The sequence below is a fragment of the Solanum dulcamara genome, chromosome 10 (assembly GCF_947179165.1).
Source record: "Solanum dulcamara chromosome 10, daSolDulc1.2, whole genome shotgun sequence".
NCBI lineage: Eukaryota > Viridiplantae > Streptophyta > Magnoliopsida > Solanales > Solanaceae > Solanum > Solanum dulcamara.
In genome coordinates this window covers 16,874,773-16,901,402 of record NC_077246.1, presented here as the reverse complement: position 1 = coordinate 16,901,402, position 26,630 = coordinate 16,874,773, and the positions used below count along the sequence as shown (strand labels likewise).

The window sequence follows — 26,630 nt, the reverse complement described above, 5'->3', positions numbered from 1 at the left end:
ACAAATTATTGCTCTTTCAACATGTGAAGTAGAATACATAGCCGCTAGAGCATGTACCTGTCAAGCAATTTGGTTGAAGAATCTTTTGGAAAAATTGTCTTTCACACAAGAAGATCTGATCGCAATTATGTCAACAACAAGTCTACCATATCACTTGCGAAGAATCCAATGTCACACAGTCAAAATAAGTAAATCGATACAAAGTATCATTTTATCCGTGAGCAAGTGAAGAATGAGACAGTGGAGTTAATCTATTGTCGCACAGAAAACCAGTTGACAAATATATTTACGAAGCCATTGAAAGTAGATGTATTCCACATGCTCAAAGAGAAACTCAGAATGATAAGCTTAATTTGAGGGGGAGTATTAGAATTCAAATTAAGCCATATAAAATCAAAAATGGATCCACTAAATTTGATGGAGAAGTAGCCAATTTGGAATCAAATTGCATAAAGTTCTACATGATAATGACATCTTATGGAGGTGAAGTATTTGGTCAAAAGAGGCAACAAGATCATATTCCAAAAGCTTCTATATGGCGGCATTATTTTGCTATATGTGTGTGTGTGTGAGAGGCATCCATGTATAAAAAATATATGTGTGAGAGTATTAAAAATAAATCTTGTGTGTATGTAAATATAAAGCAGTAGCTTCTTTATAAATTTTGTACAAAGAGTGATACAAATGCCGCAACACTTAGGTTAAATTTGTGAGTTGTAATATTTTACTTTTTATGTAATAAAATTACTACTTTGGTCCACTACGCTTCCAACACCGTCTTCTTCACATGATTTAGTCTACACAAGCTCACGATAAATTGATGCATATGAGACAAATAAGACATACACCAGGTAAATTGATTGTTATCATTTTCGAATTGTCTTACCTTATCTACTACAATATATTAGAGATGGCCATTACGCTCGTTACACTAGGAACTTAGTTCGTTAAGCTTGTTACACTAGGAACTAATATGTTAAGCTTGTTTTACTAGGAACTGATTTGTTAAACTTGTTACACTAGGACCTGATCTGTCAAACTTGTTACACTAGGGACTGAGCTGTTAAACACTTACACTTATTACACTACGAACTGATCTATTACAAGATTAAACTTATGACACTACGAACTGATCTATTAATCTTGTTATTACAATATAATCATCTTAATTTAGAGGAACTGGACATATCATAATAGAGGGACATATGAAATTTCATATATAAATATATGTACAACTCGATGATGTCTTATAAAATCGTATCAAGTGACAAGAAAGCCCAGGTTGAAAAGAGGGGCAACAAGTAAACAAATGAATCTTGTAGCATGTAGGACTCTTTTCACCTGTATTCTAAGGTCACATTGACTCATATAAGAGAAACATGTGATATAGAAGTCGTGCCTTAGTAACAAAAGCGGATTTAACCTTACGTACTATAACACCCTCTAAAAACGTTGTATATGATGTTTCAATTCTCGATAAAAATGATACAGCTTCTGTATTATGGTCATAACTTTTCATATGATGGTCCAAATTTATAAATAACTCCAACATCATTACCTAATACTTTTGTGTAGACCATATTTTAAGTTTCATAGGTTAAGTAGGTCAAATAAACTAATTATTGCAAGACATAGTGTTGTGACGAAATAGAGTGTTTGTAGAAGAAAAATCATATATCACTGCAGGATGATCCAAATCAGTTGATTCTTGAACTACATATTTCATATATACTTTAAGAGCAACAATTCATAAAAGACACCAAATCCTAATGAGGGGGTTATCTTGTTCAAACGCATCTCCAAAAAAGGGTATTCCGTTAAAAGAAGGTTCATCTCACCAACCATGAAAAGATCTAGATCCATTTGATATCACCCATGACATCAATAGTCCTCCATTTGACATCACCCATGACGTCACAATCTTCCATTAAATTTTTGAATTTTTCTTTATAATTACTTTAATTATTGTTAGGTCCCTCCTTCACACCTATAAATACCCATCTTATTTCATTATTTTGTTCATCAAGCTTTCTCAAGCAACTCTTATCTCTATATACTTCTTTGCTCATTCTCAAAATATAGTTTTATTTTTTAATAGTGTAGAAATACTATTCCAGTTATTCATATACTTCGGGTAGTACACAAAATGCTCCGACGAGGAGAAAAGGTTATGATTCAAGAGTGTTCATTAAGTCTTTCGATTCTAAGTAACGCTTCAGATTCTAGGTATGTAAGGCTTCAATGAGAGTATTCCTTCCACTCTCATGCCTAAAGTATTTTGATTATATGATAAATTATGTTTATTTTTCTTAAGCTTTACTCTAAGGTATGTGGTGTTTATCCATGGATTCTTTCTCCATGTAGTTCAAAACTCTTTCAACTAAATCTCTTGATTTAAAGTAAGATTTTCTTGTGGGTAATTCTTATTTCTACTTAATAGCATGAATCATGTTTAAAATAATGATTATTGGTCGATTTTGATGAAAAATAATTTCTTATGTATGAATTGATGGTTTGCAAGTATTTTCTCTATTTAGCTCTTTAAAGGTTCTTGAAACTCATGGTTGGTTGTTTAAAGCATGATTTTTAATTAATTAATTTCAAATTATTTATGCATAATTTCATTCACATACATGTTTGAAAGTTGAAGTTTTCTAAACCCACCTAGTTTTACTATATTTTCAATGAAGTTTGACTTAAAAACTTTGACTCCAAATAAATGTTTATGAAAGCAATGTCTATGATCAAAAGGGAGTCTTATGAAATAAAAGAATGATGAAATGCTATGAATGATGGATTCTTTATGCTATAAGGACAATTCTTGCATATTTGAATCACTAAAGCTTTTAATGAGCTATTCCACCAAATGTTATGTTTTGAATTCTCAAGCTATATACTATGACTATTTTTGAAGTATTAAACTATTCCGTGGGATTGACTTAGCACCGAATGGGGTATTGAGGTGGGATTCGGTAAGGGAATCCTAGTAGCAACCCCTTGTCTCATTAACTATGTGCCAACATAGAAGCCCTTGTAGGCTTAGGCTAATGGATCCATGAAAGCCCTTAAAGTTAAAGTTAAAGAAATGAATGAAGTTGACAGAGTTCTACCCGGCAAGTAGTTTTCCCGACCAATGTAGGGGGTTATGTTGGATTCCATGTAAATATTGGTTATGGTTATCTTCCCACAAAATGAATATTTTAAAGTATATCTATATGATTGATTATGCATGCACTGGATTATATTTCATATTACATAAATCTTTTAATGTTTACTCAATGTTCATGCATGCTTACATACTTAGTACATTTAAAGTACTATTGCATACTCTTTTGCCTACATGATATCACCATGTAGTGACCAGGGCTCCTTCTCATTTTCCTCTACGTGGCTAGTTGAGATTTCGTTTGAAGACTACTTTTAGTGAGTTTCCATGTTGAGGGAATAATACTCATTTATCTTTCTAACTTATGATATGTTGAGATCTTTAGACACTTACTATAGCATTTCTTTCTATTATGATTGAGGGTGAGTTAGAGACTTGTCTTAGCCCCGTTAAATCTAAAAGTTAGGTATTATTGGACATATATAAGTTGAAGATTTAGTATTATGATTTCCGCTTGTTTAATTATTATCATTACCTATGAAATGCTAAAAGAATGCTTAGAGGCTTGTTTGAGGTACTTTCGGGTTCTTCATTCGTGATGTCATGTCTAGGCCCTGGGCTTGGGTTGTAACAACCTTGGTATTAGAGCTTGAGGTTTTGAATGGTCCTCGGAGTCATGGTCCTCGGAGTCCAACATACCACATGAAATAGGATCTTGTTCATGATTGTGAAGCACTCCATAACTATGAATAGGAGACTATGGGACGTTTAGGAAAGTTTTCACTTCTTTCAAATTCATGTCATTCCTAAGAGTGTCCTAAGATTTCCTTTAACTAATGACTCATTCCGTGTTCTCTAGATAATGATTCATAAAAGAGCACATCCAAGAGCAAGGGTTGACGATGAGGACCAAGCTCCTCTAGTTCCCAATGTCCCACATCATGAGGAAGGGGTAACCTATGCTGAGTTTCACAATATCATTACGTTGTTGACTCAAATCATAGCCAACCAAGGGCATCAAAGTATTCCTCCTCCCTAAATGCAAAAGCCAGCCTCTAGGATTCGGGATTTCCAAAGGATGAATCCACCCAAATTCGATAGTTTCAAACTAGATAAGGACCCTATGGAGTTTATTGATGAGGTGTACCGAATTATGGCTATCATGGGTGTGCCACCGAATAAGAGGGTTGAGCTAGTGCCTATCAACTCAAAGGTATGACTCGAGTGTGGTACGAACAATAGGTTGTTGAGAGGGATGAAAAAATAGGGCTGATAGGATGGAAAGAGTTCAAAGGTGCCTTCACAGACCTCTTCTTCCGATTGGAGATAAGGGAGGACAAAATCCAAGAGTTTATCAACCTCTGTCAAGAGAGTATGAGCATGAGGGAGTATTCTCTCAAATTCACTAAGTTTTCAAAGTATGCTCCCTTAATGGTCTCCGATCCAAGAGCTAGAATGAGCAAGTTTATTTCTAGTGTCTCAAGCTTGGTGTCTAAGAAGTGGAAAATGGCCATCTTTGTCAAGGAGATGGATATATCTCGATTAATGACTTACGTAGAATAAATTGAAGAAGAGAAGCTGAGAAAGAGAGATCAAGGGAGTTCAAAAAGGCTAGAGTGGATGGTGGAGGGTTTAACCCTCAAAGGTTCGATTATGGTAAAAATGGCAAAGGACAAGGTGGTGAATGGTTTGTGGGACAAGGTTAAACTAATAATCCTCCTCCAAGGTTCAACAAAGACAAGGGTGCTAACCCAATGGTTCCAAGAGAGAATGTTGGTGCTCAAACTTTCCCCGCTTGTAAGAAGTGTGGAAGGACTCACAAAGGGGAATGCTTAGCCGGATCCAATGCATATTTTAAGTATGGCAAGCTGGGCTACCATGCTAGGGATTGTAGAGGTGGTGGTGGTAGGCCTCAAGGCCAAATTTCTCATGGTCAACAAGCCCAAGGAGGTGTCCAACGCACCAACCACTTTTATGCCTTGCAAGGGATACAAGAGGTTGAGGACGCACCCAATATCATTACCAGTATGTTAAAGTTCTTTGATTTTGATGTGTATGCACTATTAGATCCGGGTGCAAATTTATCATTTGTTACTCCATTCCCTTCTAATAGGTTTTATGTGTCACCCGAAATGTTATTAGAGCCCTATTTGGTGTCTACCCTCGTTGGTGAGTCAGTTATTGCTACAAAGGTGTATAGGAGTTATCCCGTGTCTATCTTGCATAAAGTTATTCCATGTGATCTCATTGAGCTTGACATGGTAGATTTCGATGTCATTCTTGGGATGGATTGGTTACATGCATCTTATGCTTCCATAGATTGTAGGACTCGTCGAGTCAAGTTCCAATTTTAAAATGAGTTCATTATTGAATAGGAGGGTTGTGATTCGGTGGTGAAGGTTAAGTTTATTTCTTATCTTAAAGCCTGAAAAATGATTGTTAAGGGTTGAATTTACCCCATTGTAAGGGTTAGGGATATCGACTCTAAAAGTCCTCCTCTTGAGTCGGTTCCCATAATCAATGAGTTTCCTGATGTCTTTCCCAATGACCTTCTCGGTGTCCCTCCAAAAAGGGAAGTTGATTTTGGTATCAATCTCCTCCCCGATAACCAATCTATCTCTATTCCTCCTTACCAGATGGCCCCAACAGAATTGATAGAGTTGAAGGAACAATTAAAGGACTTGTTAGAAAAGGGGTTCATAAGACCAAGTATTTCGCCATGGGGTGCTTCCATGTTATTTGTGAGAAAGAAGGATGGTTCTCTTTGAATGTGCATAGAATATCGGTAATTAAATAAGATGACCATTAAGAACAAGTACTCACTCTCTAGAATAGATGACTTATTTTATCAATTGCAAGGGGCAAGTCACTTCTCCAAGATCGACCTTCAGTCCGGCTATCACCAACTACGGGTGAGGGAATATGACATTCCCAAAATGGCTTTCCGAATAAGGTATGGTCACTTTCAATTTATGGTGATGAGTTTTGGGTTAACAAATGCGCCAGCGGCGTTCATGGACTTGATTAATAGGGTGTTTAAACCTTACCTTAATACTTTTGTAGTGGTCTTCATTGATGATATTTTGATTTAATCTCAGGGTGAGGAAGAACATAAAAATTACTTGAGAGTTGTGCTTCAAACGTTGAGGGATAGACAATTGTTTACAAAATTTAGTAAGTGTGAATTCTGGTTGAAATAGGTGGCATTGTTTGGTCATATAGTGTCCATAAAATGGAGGTAGTCGAGAATTGACTTAGACCATTGTCTCCTTTAGATATTAGGAGCTTTTTAGGTCTAGTTGGGTACAATAGTAGGTTCGTCGAAGGGTTTTCTTCCACCTCATCTTCTATATGGACGGATGAGTGTGAGAAGAGTTTCCATACCTTGAAAGATCCACTTACCTCCACTCTTATTTTGACTCTACCAGAAGTATTAGAAGGGTTTGTAGTTTATTGTGATGCTTCAAAGATTGGTTTAAGTTGTGTCTTAATGCAAAACGGCAAGGTCATAGCCTATTCTTCTAGACAATTAAAGGTGCATGAGCGTAACTACCCTACCCATGACCTTGAATTGGCGGTAGTTGTTTTTGCTCTGAAGATTTTGAGGCATTACCTCTATGGGGTGCATATGGATGTGTATACCGATCATAAAAGTCTTCAATATGTGTTCACCCAAAAGGACCTTAATCTAAGGCAAAGGAGGTGGCTAGAACTTCTTAAGTACTATGACATGAGTGTGCACTATCATCCGGATAAAGCCAATGTGATTTTCGATGCACTTAGTAGAGTGTCTATGGGGAGTATGGCCCATGTAGATGAAGGGAAACAGGAATTGGTGAAAGATGTTCACCGGTTGGATAGATTAGGGGTGAAGTTGTATGGTACTGATGATGGTGGTATAGTTGTTCAAAATAGGTCTGAATCCTCTTTGGTGGTGGATGTTAAATCAAAGCAAGATCTTGACCCAACGTTTATCGAGTTAAAGAAGTTGGTGAAGGAAAATAAGATAGAGGTATTTTTCCAAGGGGGAGGTGAGGTGCTATACTACCAAAGTCGGCTATATGTTTCGTATGTTGATGGACTAAGAAGTTTTATCTTGATGGAGGCTCATAATTCTATATATTCCATTCATCCCGGTTGAACAAAAATATACTGAGACTTAAAAGAGTTTTATTTGTGGGGTGGCATAAAGAAGGACATACCAAGGTTCGTGTCTGAATGTCCAAATTGCGAACAAGTGAAGGTCGAACATCAAAGGTCGGGTGGGCTAGCCCAAGACATTGAAATCCCTACTTCGAAGTGGGAAGATGTGAATATGAATTTTGTAGTGGGTTTGCCTTATACTCAGAAGCGTCATGATTCGATTTGGGTAATTTTTGATAGAATAACTAAGTCGTCTTACTTCCTACCAGTTAAGACTTCCTATAGTGCCGAAGACTATGCCAAGTTATATATTCGGGAGTTGGTGAGGTTGCATGGTGTGTCGTTATCCATTATTTTGGATCGTGGTATCCAATTTACTTTTCACTTTTGGAGATCGTTTCAAAAGGGCCTTGGTACTAAGGTAAAATTGAGCACCGCATTCCATCCTCAAATAGATGGGCAAGTCAAAAGGATGATTCAAACACTAGAGGATATGTTAAGGGCTTGTGTGTTGGAGTTTAAAAGAAATTGGGATGATCATCTACTGCTCATCAAGTTTGCCTATAATAATAGTTACTACTCAATTATTGAGATGGCGTCGTTTGAGGCTTTGCATGGGAGATGATGTAAATCCCTAGTTGGTTAGTTCGAAGCAGGTGAGATGACCTTGTTGGGCTCTAATTTGGTACTTGATGCTTTAGAGAAGGTGGAGATCATTAGAGAAAGGTTGAAGACTTCTCAAAGTCGTCAAAAGTCCTATCCCGACACTAGAAGAAGGGATCTTGAGTTTAATGTGGACGATTGGGTGTATCTGAAGGTTTCACCAATGAAGGGTGTGGTTCGATTTGGTAAGAAAGTAAAATTAAGCCCTAGGTATGTAGGTCTTTATAGAATCGTGAGACGTGTTGGCAAGATTGTATATGAGTTGGAGTTGCCATTGGAAATGGCCATGGTTCATCCGGTGTTTCATGTGTCTATGTTGAGAAAATGTGTGGGTGATCCTATTTCCATTGTTCCTTTGAGAGTAGTGAATGTTGAAGAAAACTTGACCTATGAAGAAGTTCCGGTTGAAATTTTGGACCGGCAAGTTAAGAAATTGAGGAATAAAGAAGTTGCATCTGTAAAAGTCCTTTGGAGGAACAACAAATCGAAAGTGCTACATGGGAAGCGGAAGCGGATATGATTAAGTGATAGCATCATCTTTTTTCCATATACCCAAACCTAAGGTATTAAGTTGTCCTTGCTCAATTAGTTGAAATCCTTGCATTTCAACTTTTCTTGTCATACGCTTGCAAAATTATGAAATATGTTTCAAATGATATTTTAAATTGCACTATTACATTAATGATGGGTTGCTGGTTTACACTCTACTATACTCAAGCTAATTCTTTCCTCATTCGAGGACGAATGTTCCCAAAGGGGAGATAATGTAACACCCCCTAAAAATATTGTATATGATGTTCCAATTCTCGATGAAAATGATAAATCTTCTGTATTTTGGTCATAACTTTTAATAGGATGGTCCAAATTAGGTGGTTCAAATTTTTGAATAACTCCAACAGCATTACCTACAACTTTTATGAAGACCATACTTTAAGTTTTGGAGGTTAAGTAGATCAAATAAACTAATTGTTGCAAGATATGGTGTTGTGATGAAATAGAGTATTTGAAAAAGAAAAATCGTATCTCACTACAGGATGATCCAAATCAGTTGATTCTTGAACTACATGAAAGTAGACTTCTAGAGAAACAATTCATATGAGACACTAAATCCTAATGAGGAAGTTAACTTATTCAAACGCTTCTCCGAAAAAGGATATTTCATTAAAAGAAGGTTCATCTCACCAACAATGGAAAGATCTAGATCCATTTGACATCACCCGTGACATCAACAGTCCTCCATTTGACATCACACATGACATCAAAATCTTCCATTAAATTTTTAGATTTTTCTTTATAATTATTTTAATTATTGTTAGGTCCTTCATTCACACTTATAAATACCCACCTTATTTTATCATTTTGTTCATTAAGCTTTCTCAAGCAACTCTTATCTCTATACACTCCTTTGCTCTTTCTCAAAATATAGTTTTAGTTCTTAATAGTGTAGAAATATTATTCCGATTATTCATATACTTTGGGTAGTACACAAAATGTTCCGACAAGGAGAAAAGGTTAGGATTCAAGAGTGTTCATTAAGTCCTTCGATTCTAAGTAACGCTTCAGATTTTAGGTATGTAAGGCTTCAATGAGAGTATTCCTTCCACTTTCATGCCTAAAGTATTTTGATTATATGATAAATTATGTTTATTTTCCTTAAGCTTTACTATAAGGTATGTGGTGTTTATCCATGGATTCTTCCTCCATGTAGTTCAAAACTCTTTCAACTAAATCTCTTGATTTCAAGTAAGATTTTCTTATGGGTAATTCTTATTTCTTTTTAATAGCATGAATCATGTTTAAAATAATGATTATTGGTCTATTTTGATGCAAAATAATTTCTTATGTATGAATTGATGGTTTGCAAGTATTTTCTCTATTTAGCTCTTTAAAGGTTCTTGAAATTCATGGTTGGGTGTTTAAAGCATGATTTTTCATTAATGAATTTCAAATTATTTATGCATAATTTCATTCACATACATGTTTGAAAGTTGAAGTTTTCTAAACCCACCTAGTTTTACTATATTTTCAATAAAGTTTGACTTGAAAACTTTGACTCCAAATAAATATTTATGAAAGCAATGTCTATGATCAAAAGGGAGTCTTATGAAATAAAAGAATGATGAAATGCTATGAATGATGGATTCTTTATGCTATAAGGACAATTCTTGCATATTTGAATCACTAAAGCTTTTAATGAGCTATTCCACCGAATGTGATGTTTTGAATTCTCAAGCTATATACTATGACTATTTTTGAAGTATTAAACTATTCCGTGGGATTGACTTAGCACCGAATGGGGTATTAAGGTGGGATTCGGTAAGGGAATCCTAGTAGGAACCCCTTGTCTCATTAACTATGGGCCAACATAGGAGCCTTTGTAGGCTTAGGCTAATGGATCCATGAAAGCCCTTAAAGTTAAAGTTAAAGAAATGAATGAAGTTGACAGAGTTCTACCCGGCAAGTAGTTTTCCCGGCCAATGTAGGGGGTTATGTTTGATTCCATGTAAATGTTGGTTATGGTTATCTTCCCACAAAATAAATATTTTAAAGGATATCTATATGATTGATTATGCATACATTGCATTATATTTCATATTACATAAATCTTTTAATGTTTCCTCAATGTTCATGCATGCTTACATACTTAGTACATTTAAAGTACTAATGCATACTCTTTTGCCTACATGATATCACCATGTAGTGACCAGGGCTCCTTCTCGTTTTTCTCTACGTGGCTAGTTGAGATTTTGTTTGAAGACTACTTTTAGTGAGTTTCCATGTTGCGGGAACAATACTCATTTATCTTTCTAGCTTATGATATATTGAGATCTTTAGACACTTACTATGACATTTCTTTCTATTATGATTGAAGGTAAGTTAGAGACCTGTCTTAACCCCGTTAAATCTAAAAGTTAGAGATATTGTTGGACATATGTAAGTTGAAGATTTACTATTATGATTTTCGTTTGTTTATTTATTGTCATTACCTATGAAAGGCTAAAAGAATGCTAAAAGGCTTGTTTGAGGTACTTTCGGATTCTTCATTCGTCATGTCACGTCTAGATTCTAGGCTTGGATCGTGACACATGCCTCAACTACATACTATGTATATTGTGTAGAATTGGCCCTTAATTTTAGACGTTAATCTATAATGAAGGTGCACACTGAAGCTAATATTAACATATGAATAACAATTGTGGGTCCCACAAATAGTATGTCGAACACTTCACCAACAGTAATCCCGCATAGCCCTCAAAATAGTTGGTGTATCACCACACCCGACTCTCCACCTAAATATAACTACACACGATCCTTATACTTTTATCTCAGGCCCAAAAAGACAATCTGAACCCCAAGATCAATAGAAATTATATTTTAAAATCACTTTACCTATAATACCAAGATACCAAATTTGAATGTGATTTTTTCTGTTTTAGACATAAAAAACTCAATTTCTAACACACAAGTGGAATTAAATCATGAAATAAATAATAGAATAGTGAGGAATTACCTAATACAGGGTTAGATTTTTACCCCCGAGTCAAAGCGAGCAAATCTACCTTGTAATCGCCAAAATTTGAGCTCATAAACTCCACAAATAAAAATATGAAGTCTAAGTTTGAAAATAAAATTTTCTTATGTCCGGGTCTTATATACTCTTCGCGAACATAACACCATAGCCTGTGATCACGAGACTGACCTGACCTACAACATTGTAAACATGACGAAGAGCTTCGAGCTTGTGACTTGCTACACGACCCTGGCCCATGAACCCTCTTCTATGCGAATGTGATGAACACCTCGTTATTGCAATGACCGGACCTAACTACTATTAGCGAACGTTGCATCACCATCACGGTCACGAAGAAAGAATGTGCTTTCACTAGCAACTGAAAATCCAACTATGACTAAGACTTCATTTTCACCCCCTCTGAACTCATCCGAAATTCATAAACACAAACCAAATATGCATACCACTCCTAGGATGCATTCCGAATCTGTTAATCATCGATATAAGATCATCTTGATCAAATACTAATCATGATCAACTCAAAATTTTCAAAATGATTTAGAATGAAATCCATGATCAAAATAACTCACAAGCGCTACGAGATCTATGCAAAATATCTGACCAAGTCATAAATCACCCTCCGAATCTTATGAAATTGTCAAAATCCAAATCCGACCTCGTTAATCGAAAATGTTGAATTTAGTCAAACTTTCTAAATTCTAAATTTCCAAAACTGAAGTCTTCTCTGAAACATATTTGATCGTTTTGGAAATTGCGTCACTCATTCCCCATGTCATAAACAACACAGTGAAGCTATAGGAAGGATCAAATTGGGGGGGGGGGGGGGGGGGAGGGGGCAACTGAAACCAAAACGATTATGAGAGTCCTTACAATTTTCTAGTTTGGTTCATGAATATTTCAGACAACATGGTAGCTAATTATAATAGCAAACAAAAATTATTTATGGTAAATAAGCTTAAATTATCTTTTCACTAATTAGAATTTCTCATTTTCTCTATTATTTTTTGTAAGTGAATATAAAATATACTTTGCGGACTCTCAATTTATGTAATGATATTTGATTGAGATCTGTATACTTACTCCTATTCGGAATTTAGAAAAACCAACTAGTCTAGGAACTACGACATTTTCTTTCTTACAGAATAATTCATCTACAGATCCAGCTAGCAAAAGATCAAGTTTCTTGTTGAAATTGATCAAACTTCTGACATTTGGAGAGATTTAAATTAAATAAAACTAAAGCTCCGTCACCGTCATGTGCATAAAAAATGTTATCATGCAAAGCTGGAATCAGTTAGTGGAGATCATGTCTGAAATTCATATATCATGCAAACCTTGATTAATTAGCTAGTTGATACCAATTCGTGGTAACCTTGATTAATTAATTAATTAAAGAAGAAGAAAAATTCAAAGTCAGAAATACATAAAAGATACGATATTATTCTTTTTTTAGCTACGCGGGAATAACTTTCAACATGCTAATTTGCCTATAAAAGCCCTTAAAATCAATTTTGTATGTACAAGAAACAGGAAAGAAGACAACAAAATGAATTCTTTCAATAAGCTTACAGCATTATTAGCTCTACTATTTTGTTTGATTCTTTGTTTTTCTGTATTTACTGAAGCTTCATCTAATTATTATTACAAACCTAAACCTAAACCCAAATCCAAAAAGTCAACGTTTGGTATTGGTTTCTATTCAAAATCATGTCCAGCAGCTGAAGGCATTATAAGAAAAGCTGTATTCAAAGCTGTTCTTATGAACCCTGGCATTGCTGCTGGCATTATTCGCATGCATTTCCATGACTGCTTTATTAGGGTAACGCCTTTATCTTCACTTTGCTTCTTCTAACTACTCCGAGGCACGCCTTTTAATTTATTTATTTTTATAATCGTCCCTGCACATGCATAGTGAAAAATAGGGAGCAATTAAAAAAAAGGGTCTACAGAGGCGCGGATGCACCTTGGATTCAACCAGTTGAACCCGTTATCTTTGACACAAATAACCGATATATATTAATAAAAAATCACTTACTAAATATCAAAAAGATTAAATTTCAAACCCGTGATTTTAAAAGTGCAATGGGTTCAATTGTAAAAATCATGTTAATATATTAACTTTAGGTCCTATGTTTTCTAGGAGTATTATTTTTTTTTGAGTCATGTTGGGAAAATACATAAAATATAGTGAAATTCTAGTACTTTTTGATTTATTATTTGTCTAAAATAAATGAGGTTTAATGGTTAACTTCATGTTTAATTTGTAGGGTTGTGATGGTTCAGTGTTGCTGGATTCAGTTAATGGAAACGAAACAGCTGAGAAAGATAGTCCCATTAACAACCCAAGCCTTCGAGGGTTTGAGGTTATTGATGAAGCAAAAGCATTACTGGAAATTCTATGTCCACGAACAGTTTCGTGTGCAGACATACTTGCTTATGCTGCTAGAGATAGTTCCTTCTTTGTAGGTGGCATAAAATATGCTCTTCCAGGAGGACGTCGTGATGGACGCGTTTCATTGAGCTCCGAAGTCATTCAAAATCTTCCTCCACCTTTCTTCGATGCCAAGCAACTCGAAGACAACTTCAAAAGAAAAGGATTGTCACTTGATGAAATGGTGACACTATCAGGAGCTCATTCCATTGGTCGATCTCATTGTTCTTCCTTCTCTAATAGACTTTACGGTTTCAATGCTACACATCCTCAAGATCCTTCACTTGATCGTAGATATGCTTCGTTCTTGAAAAACATGTGTCCTCGACCAATTAGCGACACTCAAGTTGATCCAATGGTGAATCTTGACGTTTCGTCACCTATTCACCTTGACAACAAGTATTATCTCAATTTGAAGAACCATAAGGGATTGTTAACTTCTGATCAGACATTGTTTGAAAGTCCTTTAACTTCTAAGTTGGTGTTGAATAACGTTAAGTATCGATCGACTTGGGCACGTAAGTTTGCTGCTGCTATGGTTCATATGGGTTCAATTGAAATCCTCACGGGTAACAAGGGTGAGATCAGGACGAATTGTCATTTCATCAACTGATTTAATTGGCTTGATTGATTTATTGTATGTTGAAATTTGCGTGAGATTTTGTATTCTTTTTCTTCGATTTTCTTTCTAATACATTGTGTTGATTGTTAAATTCAATGTAAGTACCAGTTGTATCATTGCATATGTTTACACGAAAGGGAACAAATTTAAATTGTCTTACCTCTATGTTCCTTCTATTTTAATTTATAGCATGCTTTTTTAATTTGAAATATCCAAAATGTTCCACAGTGTATCAATCACTCTTATACAACATTTTTCAAAAGGTCAATTTAATCACGGACTGACGCTTTAAAATATATTGGTCCCAAATAAAATAATTATTATCATATAAAATAAAAAGGGTAATACTTTGTTTGGTGATCTGACAAGTCATTTACAATGGTTGGCTTAAAGGTGGTCGAGCGAATTATGCAAAGGCTTCAGGCCTTCGAAATTCTTCCTAAGTTTTTGGTTAGTTTTTCCTTCAAAATATTAATTTTATTAGTATAAGTCAAAAAAGTAGAAGAATTTTATTTTTAAAATAGAACTATTACCTGCATATGTATAATTGAAGGTGACTGTTGAGCAAAATAGAAAATGAAATCTCCTCATACATATGAATATGAATGTATGTACATTGTTGAATCCGTGGCTCTCAGAAATCATCAACAACAAAGTGTACAGACCCACCCCAGCCCTCGGCTTGCCAAGTAGGACCCATGCAGCTTTCTCATTCGGTAAAGTGGTATTCACTCTCAGAGGGGGTCATAGGGGACATGAAAAGTCCGTATACGCTACCTGAGCTCGAATCAGGTCTTAGACATAACATATAATATCCCCATCGTGGTATCGGAGAGTGAGTAGCCAAGCCGATGCAGAAAAAAGGGCAATGTCGCGCCAGATAGTCAAGTAAAGGATGAGTGCATCCCGGATGCAACCGATGTAGAAAAGGGAGACGTTGCACCAGATAGTCAAGTAAAAGCTGAGGGCATCCCAATTTCTCTAATGCTGCCAGTGGAAAAGAAGTACGTCCTTGATGCTTCATAAGTATCAAAAACCAGTGTATCAAAATGATCCAGGTGGTACGACTCCCGTTAAAATAAGTTTAAAAATAGTAAAAGTTTGATAAAGTGCCTTCTCAAAAATAGTATTGAAAATCCAATGAATAAATCAGATCGTACCATAAAACAATGAAAATGCTTAACCAAATGCAAAGCGTGCCATCACCAACATCCAAACAAGGTACACGCAATCAGAATACAATACTAATTTTACCAAAATTCCAAGGTGAAGGAAACTAACTTGGGATCCAATTACTCCTCAAGCACAGCCTCAGGCCCAACAATATACAATAGTCAAAGAGGCATCACAAGCCTACCGATAAACATAAACAAAAGAATTAAGAAGTGGCTCAAAATCACGTAGGGGGAGAAATATCTCTAGGAACAATGCATTAGCCCAAATATGCCACTCCAGTAAGCCAAACCTATGGCTACAATGAGCCACTAAGGTCTCAGGCACTAGCACAAGGTACACTGTCCGAAACAAGCCCTACCAGAAGCTAACCTAGCTATGAGGGAAATAAAGCCATGCTAAAGCATCTAAGGCTCAAAACTAGCCTAAGGCCATCATTATTAATCCTAATAAGAATAATAACGTTAAGTCAATACCGCAAACAAGGCGCATAGCCTAAACTAAGAATTTCACGAAACTACTCTAGTCTAAGGCTCAACCAGAAACCAAAAAAATAGAATAGAAGGAGGCAGACCTTATACTCGGCAAATACCAACCTAAATCACAAGTTATTCATTAAAAAGTATCTAATAAAGCTTACTCAAAGTGGAAGACCTATTCTACCTCTAAGCCGATCACGCGCATTTCGATTACGTGAAATTGAAGCTTTTCACCTCTGAATCACCTTTTATTTCTGCCACACTAACAAAATATTCACTACAGACGTTTACACACTGAAATTGCTTAAAACAAAAAATGGACCAATTTCGGAGTCTAAAACAGAAATATGAGACCCGCACCGCAATTCAGAAATCGACTCCGTAAAAAGGTTCATTTTACCTTTCCAAACTTATGTCCCTAAATGGAACACAATTCGAGGCTCAAAATAGCCCAAAATTATTTCATGCAAGAAACTCACCATTAAAGCTTCAAATCAAGTTTGGAAAGCCCCTTTGAGGCAAAATTTACCTTGAATGAGGAGTCTTCGAAGATCCCCGAGTACTCCAAAGAGTAACCATAAGCTTCTTAAACACATTGAACTTTGAATCGCTCAAAATAAAGCTCTATAGCTCAAGATATTCAATTTTCAAAAATAGAGTAAAACTGAAAATAGGCTTGCCTTATAAGGCCAGGAAGACTCGCGCGAACGCGTCTGACGTCAGAACGCAAAGGCAAGTGAGCCCATGCAGCACGAACGCGGCAGGCGCCATGCGCGTATACGCATACTTATGCGTCGTTGCAGCATGAACGCAGGCGATGCCAATTGGGCTGCACCAGATCAGCACAAATTTTTAAAGTCTCTGACTGGGTGTTTGAAATTTGTTCAGAACCCCGTGCATGCAAATGAACTATGCTATCCCACTAAATTCGATGATTTGAACTCAACGAAAAAGTCAAAATTCACAAGCTAGGTCATCTCGAGATAAAGTGGGCCCCACGTTCAAAATTCATTTTTAGCCAAATTACACAAGGGGGATCTGAATGAGCCCGAAAGCCTCGGGACATGCACGAAAGATAGTTCTAGACCAAACTAGAAATTTCAAAGGTAACCACGCTGACGGAATTTTAATCCGAGCACGTTTACCCAGAATGTTGACCAATGTCAAATTTAGGCCAAAGCTTAAATGCTTAATGGCCTACTAGCAAAAACTCGCACTGAAAGCTCTAGGAACCGAGCCTACCATGCAACTAGCTTAAAATGACCCTTTCAGAGCTAATAAAATAGTCATAATTTTTATTCTGAGGCAATTTTTTGGAGTTTTTACCAAAGTAAATTGTTCAAACTCCAAGTGTTCCAAAACACAGAAACTGGCAGAAAAATCAAACAAATAACCAGTCGACCAAACTGCCAGTTCCAGCAAATCATAAATGACTTAGGATCGCAACTGAAAAGTTCTAAACACTGAAAAGATCAGAAATCTATAATTAGTTTAACAGAAGTAGATATGACCAATAATGGAGGAATATTTTATATTAGCCCAGCCTTCTTAATAAATCTAAAAGAATATGGAAAAAATATTAAAATAGGAATTCAGACCAAGAGATATGAAGAAATGAATAATGAAAATAATTTATTAATGTGTGTAGGTTTTATAGGAAAAATGACTCTAAGTAGTAATACAAAGTTTAAACTCCAAGTAAACAATGTAGATGAGGTAATGGAAAACAAAGGAATAAATCCAGAAGAATATGCAGGATTAGAATGGAATTATGACAAGTTTAGCAAACCAAAAGTGTTTACGCCAGAAGCTCATTTAATGTATACTAGTTCAAAAGAAGAAATATCAATCAGATTTACCAACTATACCTATACAAGTCAAAAAGAATTAGATGATAATGAAACAAAAAGCACTATAGAAACAGAACAAGAAGAATTAATGAATATAGAAATAATACAAGAAGGGTATGAAGTAGACAATGCCATAGAAAAACCAAAAAGATTATATGAAGAAAATAATTATATAGTCTTTAAATGCAAAGGATGTAAACAAGGAAATATGGATATAATGGAAACCATAAAACATTTTAAAACATATAAAGATAGAGACGAAAATTTAGCATGTAGAACAGAATATTCGAAATCTTTATATACAATTTCTGATAATGAAGAAAATGAAAACATATTATCTATAACAAGTCATAAGGAGTTGATAGAAGCAACTAGCTCTACTAGTGCTAGTCCTTTCCAAAAGATGGCTCTTGCTCAGACAGTTGATTATTGCACAAGAAATGTACCACGTAGAAGAGTATATAGACTGAATCCAGACACAAAAATAAAAGAAAATATAAAACCAGCAAGCAGAAGAATGCCTATAGAAGAACCCATTAGATTACAAAAGGGAGGAAATAAAGGAAAAATATTAAATATAGCGGCCCATGATCCACAAATGTGGAATACAGCTATTGATTTGTGGAAAGGAATAATAGTAGCAGAATATAAAAAATTATAGTGAAACAGATACAGAAACAATGTATAAATACTTAGAGACTTTTCTAGAAGAATCTGCGAAAGCAGTATGGGAAGCATTTAAACAAAACGTTCCTCAAGAATTTCAGGTCTTAATAAGCTTAGGGACAAACCCTTATAATTTTACAAATAAAATACATATTCTACTAACAGGAGAAGACCCAAGTAGTGGTTTAGTATCATTACAAAGAAGTGTTTTAATCAAGTTAGAGCAAATAAGTATTTCAAATTGGTTATATATAAAGAATTTTCTAAAAGACTATTTTTACTATTGTATAATTAGTGGAAATACTTTTGATGAAGAATTAGGAAAGAAATTATTTAATAAATTATCATGAGCTTTAGGAAGAGAAATAGAAGATCGATGGTACAAAAGAGATGGAGTAGTTCAGAATCCAACAGTTCTATGGTCTATTGGACAAAAAATACAACATGTAATGAAAATATTATAAGAAAAATGTACAAATATATAAATACAAAAATAATTAAAATAAAATGAGATGAATTTCTGTAAAACCATGATATATACAACACAAAGTTATGATAGAGAACAACGTAAATTAAAAAGATATAAAAGGCGATCTACTTATAACCAGAGACCATACAATCGTAAAAAATACTACTTACGAAATCCTTGGCTAAAAAGCCATATTTAAATAAAGGCAGACATGTTAGAAAATATAAAAATGATAGAAATTATAAAAATAAATTAGAATGCTTTACTTGTAAAAGTATAGAACACTTAGCAAACATAGGTCCAAAAAGAAATAACAATAGAACTAGAAATTCTCAATTGATCAAAGATTTTCAAGAAACTCTATTAATTGTAGACGAATATATGTCTGATAATGAAATTATATATTTTATTATGAGAATAGAGGTAGAAAACAGTACCCAATCAGATTCATCTGATTCAGACAGAGATAATTTAATAAATGAAATAGGATTAGAAATAAATAAGTTAAACTTAGATAATTTACAAGTTAGTACTATGATGAACATTACCTAGGAATGTAATCATGACTTTGAAAGACAAAAAAATAGATAGTAATCAATGTAGCATATGTAAATGGTACCCTAGCAAAAACAATAGAGCTAAATGTCAAAAGTGATATATGGAGGCTTGTATTAGTTGCATTATCACGACCCGAATCTAGGTGTGATGGCACTCATCTCAACCCACCAAAATAAGTCAACCTAAAACTCAATGGAAAGTAAATGCGGAAGTAATTGAGATAAAACAAAGTTTAAATTAGTCAAAAACAATCTCAAAATCCCCAAAACTGGTTGTCACGTATACAAGCCACTAATACATTATCGAAGTATGAAAGAAAATACAGTCACAATGTCTTTGTCTCTAGAATAGGACTAAAACATATTAAAAGAGTAAGAGGTGTCCGCTAGATGGATGTAACAGCTACCTCAACACTCGAAATGATAGCCTCGGATGTGGTGGAAACACTAGGAGATCAAGCAAGTCCAGGCTCACAACCTACACAAGTGTAAAAGCAAGGGGTGAGTACCAAACAACACGGTACTCAGCAAGTGGACAACTAAAACTAAGCAAAGCTCAATAGATACAAGTACTCTTGTCCTCCCAACCGACCCTCCTTAACTACAACCTGCATAAAACCAGTCCAACCCTACACTCGTACAATAATAACAGTAATACAATCCACGAATACTCATCAATAGTCTCATCAATAAATCATATCAAGTCAAGTTCATCATATACAGAGCAATAAAGGGGTAAACACAAATTCAAAAAATATCAACAAAATGTTATACAATACAATAAGATGATGCATGTCTGTCCTATCGGTGCACATCCGCTGAATTACAGTCCGGAACTCATGGGGGATATTTCTGTCCATGTAACCTACCACGAAGAGTGTGGCCTGTCCCCTCAATATATATATCCTGCCACGGAGCGTGTGACCCGACCCCTTTATTTCATAATACCTGTCATGGAGCGTGTGGCCTGACCCCTTTATTTCATAATACCTGCCACGGAGCGTGTGGCCCGACCCCTTTGTTTCATATCATTTTTAGTCTCAACAAAATATGTCAGAACCAATGCAATCAATTCATGTTCATATAATTCACGATAATAACATGACAACAATAATATTTTTTCCAATCTCACATCAACATAGTCATTTCACATGTCCAAAATAAATCCATAATCACAACATATCAATTCCACCAATACATGTCATTAGATCACCATTTTATACCCCTCATATCCATTTTTAAGGCCAATCATACAGTCAATAACCCAGTCCAATTCTCATTACTTCTCAGTACACATAACACAGAAATACAAGCATCTACAAGCTTAAACTGAGGTATAAAAATTCACTTGCCTTAATTAATCAAACAATTACTCCGGTACTTGAGCCTTCCCTTTTCGTTGGGCCTCCAAATAAATATAATCTAATCAAATAAATAACCATAATAAGATTTCGAAACTAACAATACTCATATTATTATATGTCTCGCTTAGACCTAAAACCTACCCAAATCTATAATCAAGTTCCTAATGTTGATGTCAAATAACATGTCAACTCTCATATTTCCAAATTTTAAGCCTATGGTTAGGTTCTAATGTCCCCAATATCATAAATTTAATGGAATTCATAAAATATAATATACCTAATATTTAATTATCTATCTCAATATATCAAAATTCGAAAACTAACTCATTCTATGTCATTGAAGTCAAATCTAAAATTTTCTTTCTGATTATGTTCACTCATGATAAAATAAACTCACATGTCAAATTTCAACTAAAACGGATCGTTATTCGACCCCCAAATCAAGATTTTATATGAAGAACCCTATGGTCATATTTTCTTATTTCAGCATTGTTTCTCCACCAATATACCCTAAAAATATGTTCATAATCACATGAAAATTTAATGGAAAGGATGAGAATAATTACCTTGACGCTTTGGAATGAAAATCCATACTTTTCTCTTCTCCTTTATTTTTTTTCCCATTTTTTTCTTTCTTCCTTCGTATTATTTTTTTTCTCCAGTGTTCATCGCGTCGTCGCTGTTCTTTCTTGCTTGTTACATATTATGGCATTAAGCCATCATATTATATGTATATAAAAAAAATTCTCTTTTCTTTTATTATTTTTTTCCTTTTCCAAACTAATTATGTATTAAAATTTACAAACCCTACGAACTTATTTTGATAAATATAAGAAAAGTGGTATAGGGTATTAAATAAATTAACACTTTAGCCTATTAATTAAATTAATTCTCTAAAATTATCCCTCAACTAATTAACCAAAGTTATCGAAAGGTCCAAAATTTTCAACTTAAATTTACGAAAAGGGTCTTCTATAAAAGGAGGAAGACTCGTTCTCAAAATTACCTAACGTGTCATTACATGCATAGAAGATAAACTAAAAATAAAAGTTAATAAAAAATAAGAAAATACACAAACAGGTAATTAAACTACTAATCTAAGATTACTAACATTAGAAACAAGGTTAAACGAATTAGAACAAAGATTAGCTTTATTAGAAAAGGGAAAAGATAAGATAGAAATAGACAATATATCTACACAAGGAACTATACATTTAGAACAATTAGAAATGGAACTTATGAGTATCGAAGAAAATAACACGAGCTTGATATGTAATGAAGATAAAAAGTTTGGAACAATAAAAGTACTAGCCCGAATCAGAATAAAGGATATAGAAATAGAAACTTTGGCCTTAGTAGATACAGGATGCACAAGCTGCCTTATAAACAAGAGAATAGTACCACAAAATTTATCAAGAGTCTTAAATAAACCAATTTCGACAATACAAATGGATGGAACTTATAATATTTATGACCATTACATAGAAAAAGCACAAGTAAGTTTTATAAATACATGTAATGAGTTTTACAAACCAACATATAATATGTAAAAAAATACTAGCAAGAGACTTAGATATAAAGACTGATTTAGTAATAGGACTACAATTTCTTCTACAAAATAATGAAAGTTGCTTATTTTTCAGAGATGGGATAGTGTTATTTAAGAAAACCACTCATACTCCAGTACAAATTATACAATTTCAAATGAAAGGAAGATATCAAAAAATGACATATATACTACAACATCTGCCCAAAGTTCGCAACCATGTTGTGACAACTGCGGCAACAATAGTAAATGTTCTTTAAAAAATCTGTATGAAGAAAAAGAAAGCCTAGAAAACGATGTTTACTTAGAAGATTTAGCATACCTAGAAGACATAGAAAAGGATTATACATTAATAAATATTGAAATAAAATTTTATAATTTTCAAACAGGGATAAATTGAATAGGTATGATAAGAAGTCCAAAAGACTTAGACAATATAGTGGCAATATTAGATGATATGGGAATAATTAGCGAGAAACCTTCAGTACATTGGGGAGCTAATAAAATCATGTGTAAATTAGAGATTATTAATCCTGAATATACAATAAAAACAGCAGCCATCGAAGCAAATAATGAAGATACAAAAGAGTTTGGTAGACAAATTAAGGATTATTAAAATTAGAAGTAATAAGAAGATCCTCCTCTAAACATAGATCTGCAGTATTCATGGTAAGAAATCATAGTGAACAAGTAAGATGTCACGCCCCGGGAGGGTACCCTAGACGTAACCGGCACTCAGAAACCATTTCTGGCTCCGAAGTGAACCACATAGCCTGATCACACATCCGTTCATTCATTCATTCAGCGGAAAGTTTAAAAATAAAGAATAATTTAGCGGGCAACTCAAATCACCCATCCAACTCAAAGAATAAAGGCCATGGGCCGACAGATCAACTAAAATATTTGTCATTTAAAAATAGTTTGACAAGAATAACTCAAGGATAGAAATACTCAAGCGACTCATCACTATCTAGTCTATGAAGCCTCTATCACTACTATCTAATTGGTGTCGATGACATGTTCATGACTACCTCAAATAAAAATAAAAAGGGCTAACTCGATGTAAGAATACACAAACGGTGTCCTCCGAAGGTAGGGGAGGACTCACCAATATGCTGAGTGTAATTAGATCCCCAATAATGCTCCTATTGACGACCTCATAAACCTGTCTCTGCATCATGAAACGATGCAGGCCAAATGGCGTCAGTACGTGGAATGTACTGGTATGTAAAATGGCAGAGTGAAACATACCTCAAGGAAGAGTAACGTTGGTTCAAGTATCTCAACTCAGGAAGATAAGAGGGACTCAAATAAAGCATCGTAAAGCTAAAGTAAGGATACAGTTTAGACAGAGACCAATCATATACCATACAATCCAATCCAATTATGTATAATACAGTTCAATCAAACCATTTACAATTTGATCCCTTTCAATCATGTACAATTCGATTATACACACTCAACTCAATAATTAACTCAATAATCAAATCCAATCTAGTCACATACCATTCTATTCGATCCAATCACAATTCATCTAATCTAATCCGACCATATAAAATCAACTCAACATCCAACTCAACAATCAGCTCAAAGGACTCAACTCAGTAAATATGCAACAACTCACTCAAGTGTCCTAAGTCTAACAAAAAATAGTTTAGACAGGACTAACTCATAAGCATCTAGCAACTCACTCAACTCAACTGACTCCGAGCACTATCAAGACCTAAATGGGAGTTTCTCTTATCCGACAACCATCACTTATGAGCCAGTGATAGTATAACAATCAGACGTCATTGCCACGTCCGTCCATACCTTGCCAGGGCATGAACGCCTCCCTAATCATGGATACCATCGATTAGTCAAGTCCTATCATTTCAGGACAATAAAATGGGAAACATCCGACTTTAACGATTCGATCCCACGGGAAGCATCCGACTTTAACGGTTCCATCCCTACCTACGTTGGCGGCGTAGTTTCTGGGGTTCGAGTATGGACTGTACTCTCACCCGCCTCGGTGCTCGATACTCCTCCCATGACTCCATGCTCATAAAACTCCTCCAATCATCTCAAACAAGCCCTCATGGCTGGTTTCATGTGGTACATTGCCACCTCATCAACTCTGTTCTCATTTCAACTCAATTAACTCATAATGACAAGTCTTATTTAGGACCTTGTCCACTTATCAATTTCATCCTCAAATCAACTCAATCAAGCCTCATTGGACCTTCTTTCAAATCGACTCATATCCAATCATCAAACTCTTCTCTTTAAAAATTTATACAATCTCAACTCAATGAATGCAGAAAATATTATGTACATTAAAATATAATTTCAACTCCTCAACTCAAACTCAAAATAGATACTTTAATGTAAAAAAATACACAACTCATTTAAAGGCTCCTCATACTCAACTCATACTTAAACTCCTTTCTAAATCAAAGATGAAACTAATAATTCTTTAGACTCAAAATAGTGTATAAGTAGTTTATGCAAAAAGGTTCACAAATAATTTATTTAAAACCCCTCCTCAAAAGATCATTTATTTTCAAAATATTTCTAAGACTCCAATCAACTCAAATTATGCACATCACATACCACAAAATCACATTAGACTCCAATCCACTTCATCACATAACATCCTCATCAATATACCCCTTCGTCAACCATTCTACATATATTAAATAAGCACCATTCACATCATCACTCACATCGTCATTAAAATATCATCATCACATCATCATCATATATTATCATTTACATCATCATCAAACATTATCATCACATCATTGTCAAGTATCATCATCACATCAATCATCAAACACCTACTCCAAAATCCTTATTCTTGCCCTATGTTTATTTTATAGAAACAAAGGGACATTCTTAACTAATCAATTCATTCTTTTTATTCCAATCAATACATATATATACACACAACTATCCATCTCAACCTCAAGACGTTTATGACAAGAAATCTCATCTTGGGTTCATGTGAATGAAACATGAACCCATACTCTCAACAAAACTCAACTCAAGAATATCGTCAATACCTATAAATCTATATACAAAGATACATTTGTAGTTAATAATATGAAAAATAACTATTTAGCAACTCAAGTCATTAAAATCATCAATCAACCATTTGTATCTAAAAATATTCCATAGTTTAGGGAAAACTTTCAAGAAAACCTTTCTAGAAGGTGCAACTCTTTCACAACTCCTAACCAACACATCTATGGGCATATGAAAGAACTCAATCCATATTTTAGGTTAGCCTTACATACCTTAGTGAAGACTTGAAGAAAACCTTGTGGTTGGGCCTTTAATGGAGGACTCAAATCTTGAAGCTCTTGGACTCTTTTTGTTGGAAATAGAGAAGAAGAAGAAGAAGAAGAAGAAGAGAGAGAGAAGCTCCTAGGGCTTTTTAGAGAGAGAGTGAGGCTGAAAAATGTGTTCCCAAAAGACCAAGGGTAACATATATATAATTTGGGTAAGTTCCCAAATTGCCCCTCCTCAAAAGTTCTGAAAAATAGGCAAAAATGCACCTGGCGCGATAGTGGCGCGTCGCGCCATTGCAGCGCTAGGACAATTACGCCTAAAACTTGCATACCTCGCAGTGGCGCGCCGCGCCAGAGATCGAACTACTGAGGCATGTTTCTGGCACGATAGTGGCGCGTCGCGCCCTTACAGCGCCAAGGCCAAAATTTCTGGTTTCTGGAAAATTGGCCTAAAAAACCCTGCACAACTTTTAGCGGCGCGTCGCGCCAGGGGCCAAACTACTGAGGCATGTTCTTGGCGCGATAGTGGTGCATCGCGCCACTACGGCGCCAAGCCTAGATTTCCAGTAGTTGAACCCCAGGCCTGAAAATCTCGGTTGTGCTCGCTCATCTTAGGATCGCCATATCTTTCGACTCCGAACTCCAAAATTTACATTCTTGGTGGCATTGGAAAGAAGACTCGACGACCATTAATTTAATAGGTCATGGGCTACCCAGATCGTCATATATCAAAAGATAGGGTTGTTAGAAGTCA

At 35.1% G+C, this 26,630-nt stretch overlaps 1 protein-coding gene across 1 annotated transcript; it reads left to right on the top strand.

Annotated features, from left to right (window-relative positions):
- Nucleotides 1-12,967: 12,967 nt before the first annotated feature.
- LOC129871120 (peroxidase 5-like) lies at nucleotides 12,968-14,631 on the top strand. The gene is made up of 2 exons (XM_055945999.1): nucleotides 12,968-13,263; nucleotides 13,712-14,631. Exons 1-2 carry the CDS (start codon nucleotides 12,991-12,993, stop codon nucleotides 14,486-14,488), a joined length of 1,050 nt encoding a protein of 349 aa, XP_055801974.1. The 5' UTR covers nucleotides 12,968-12,990; the 3' UTR covers nucleotides 14,489-14,631.
- Nucleotides 14,632-26,630: the final 11,999 nt, after the last annotated feature.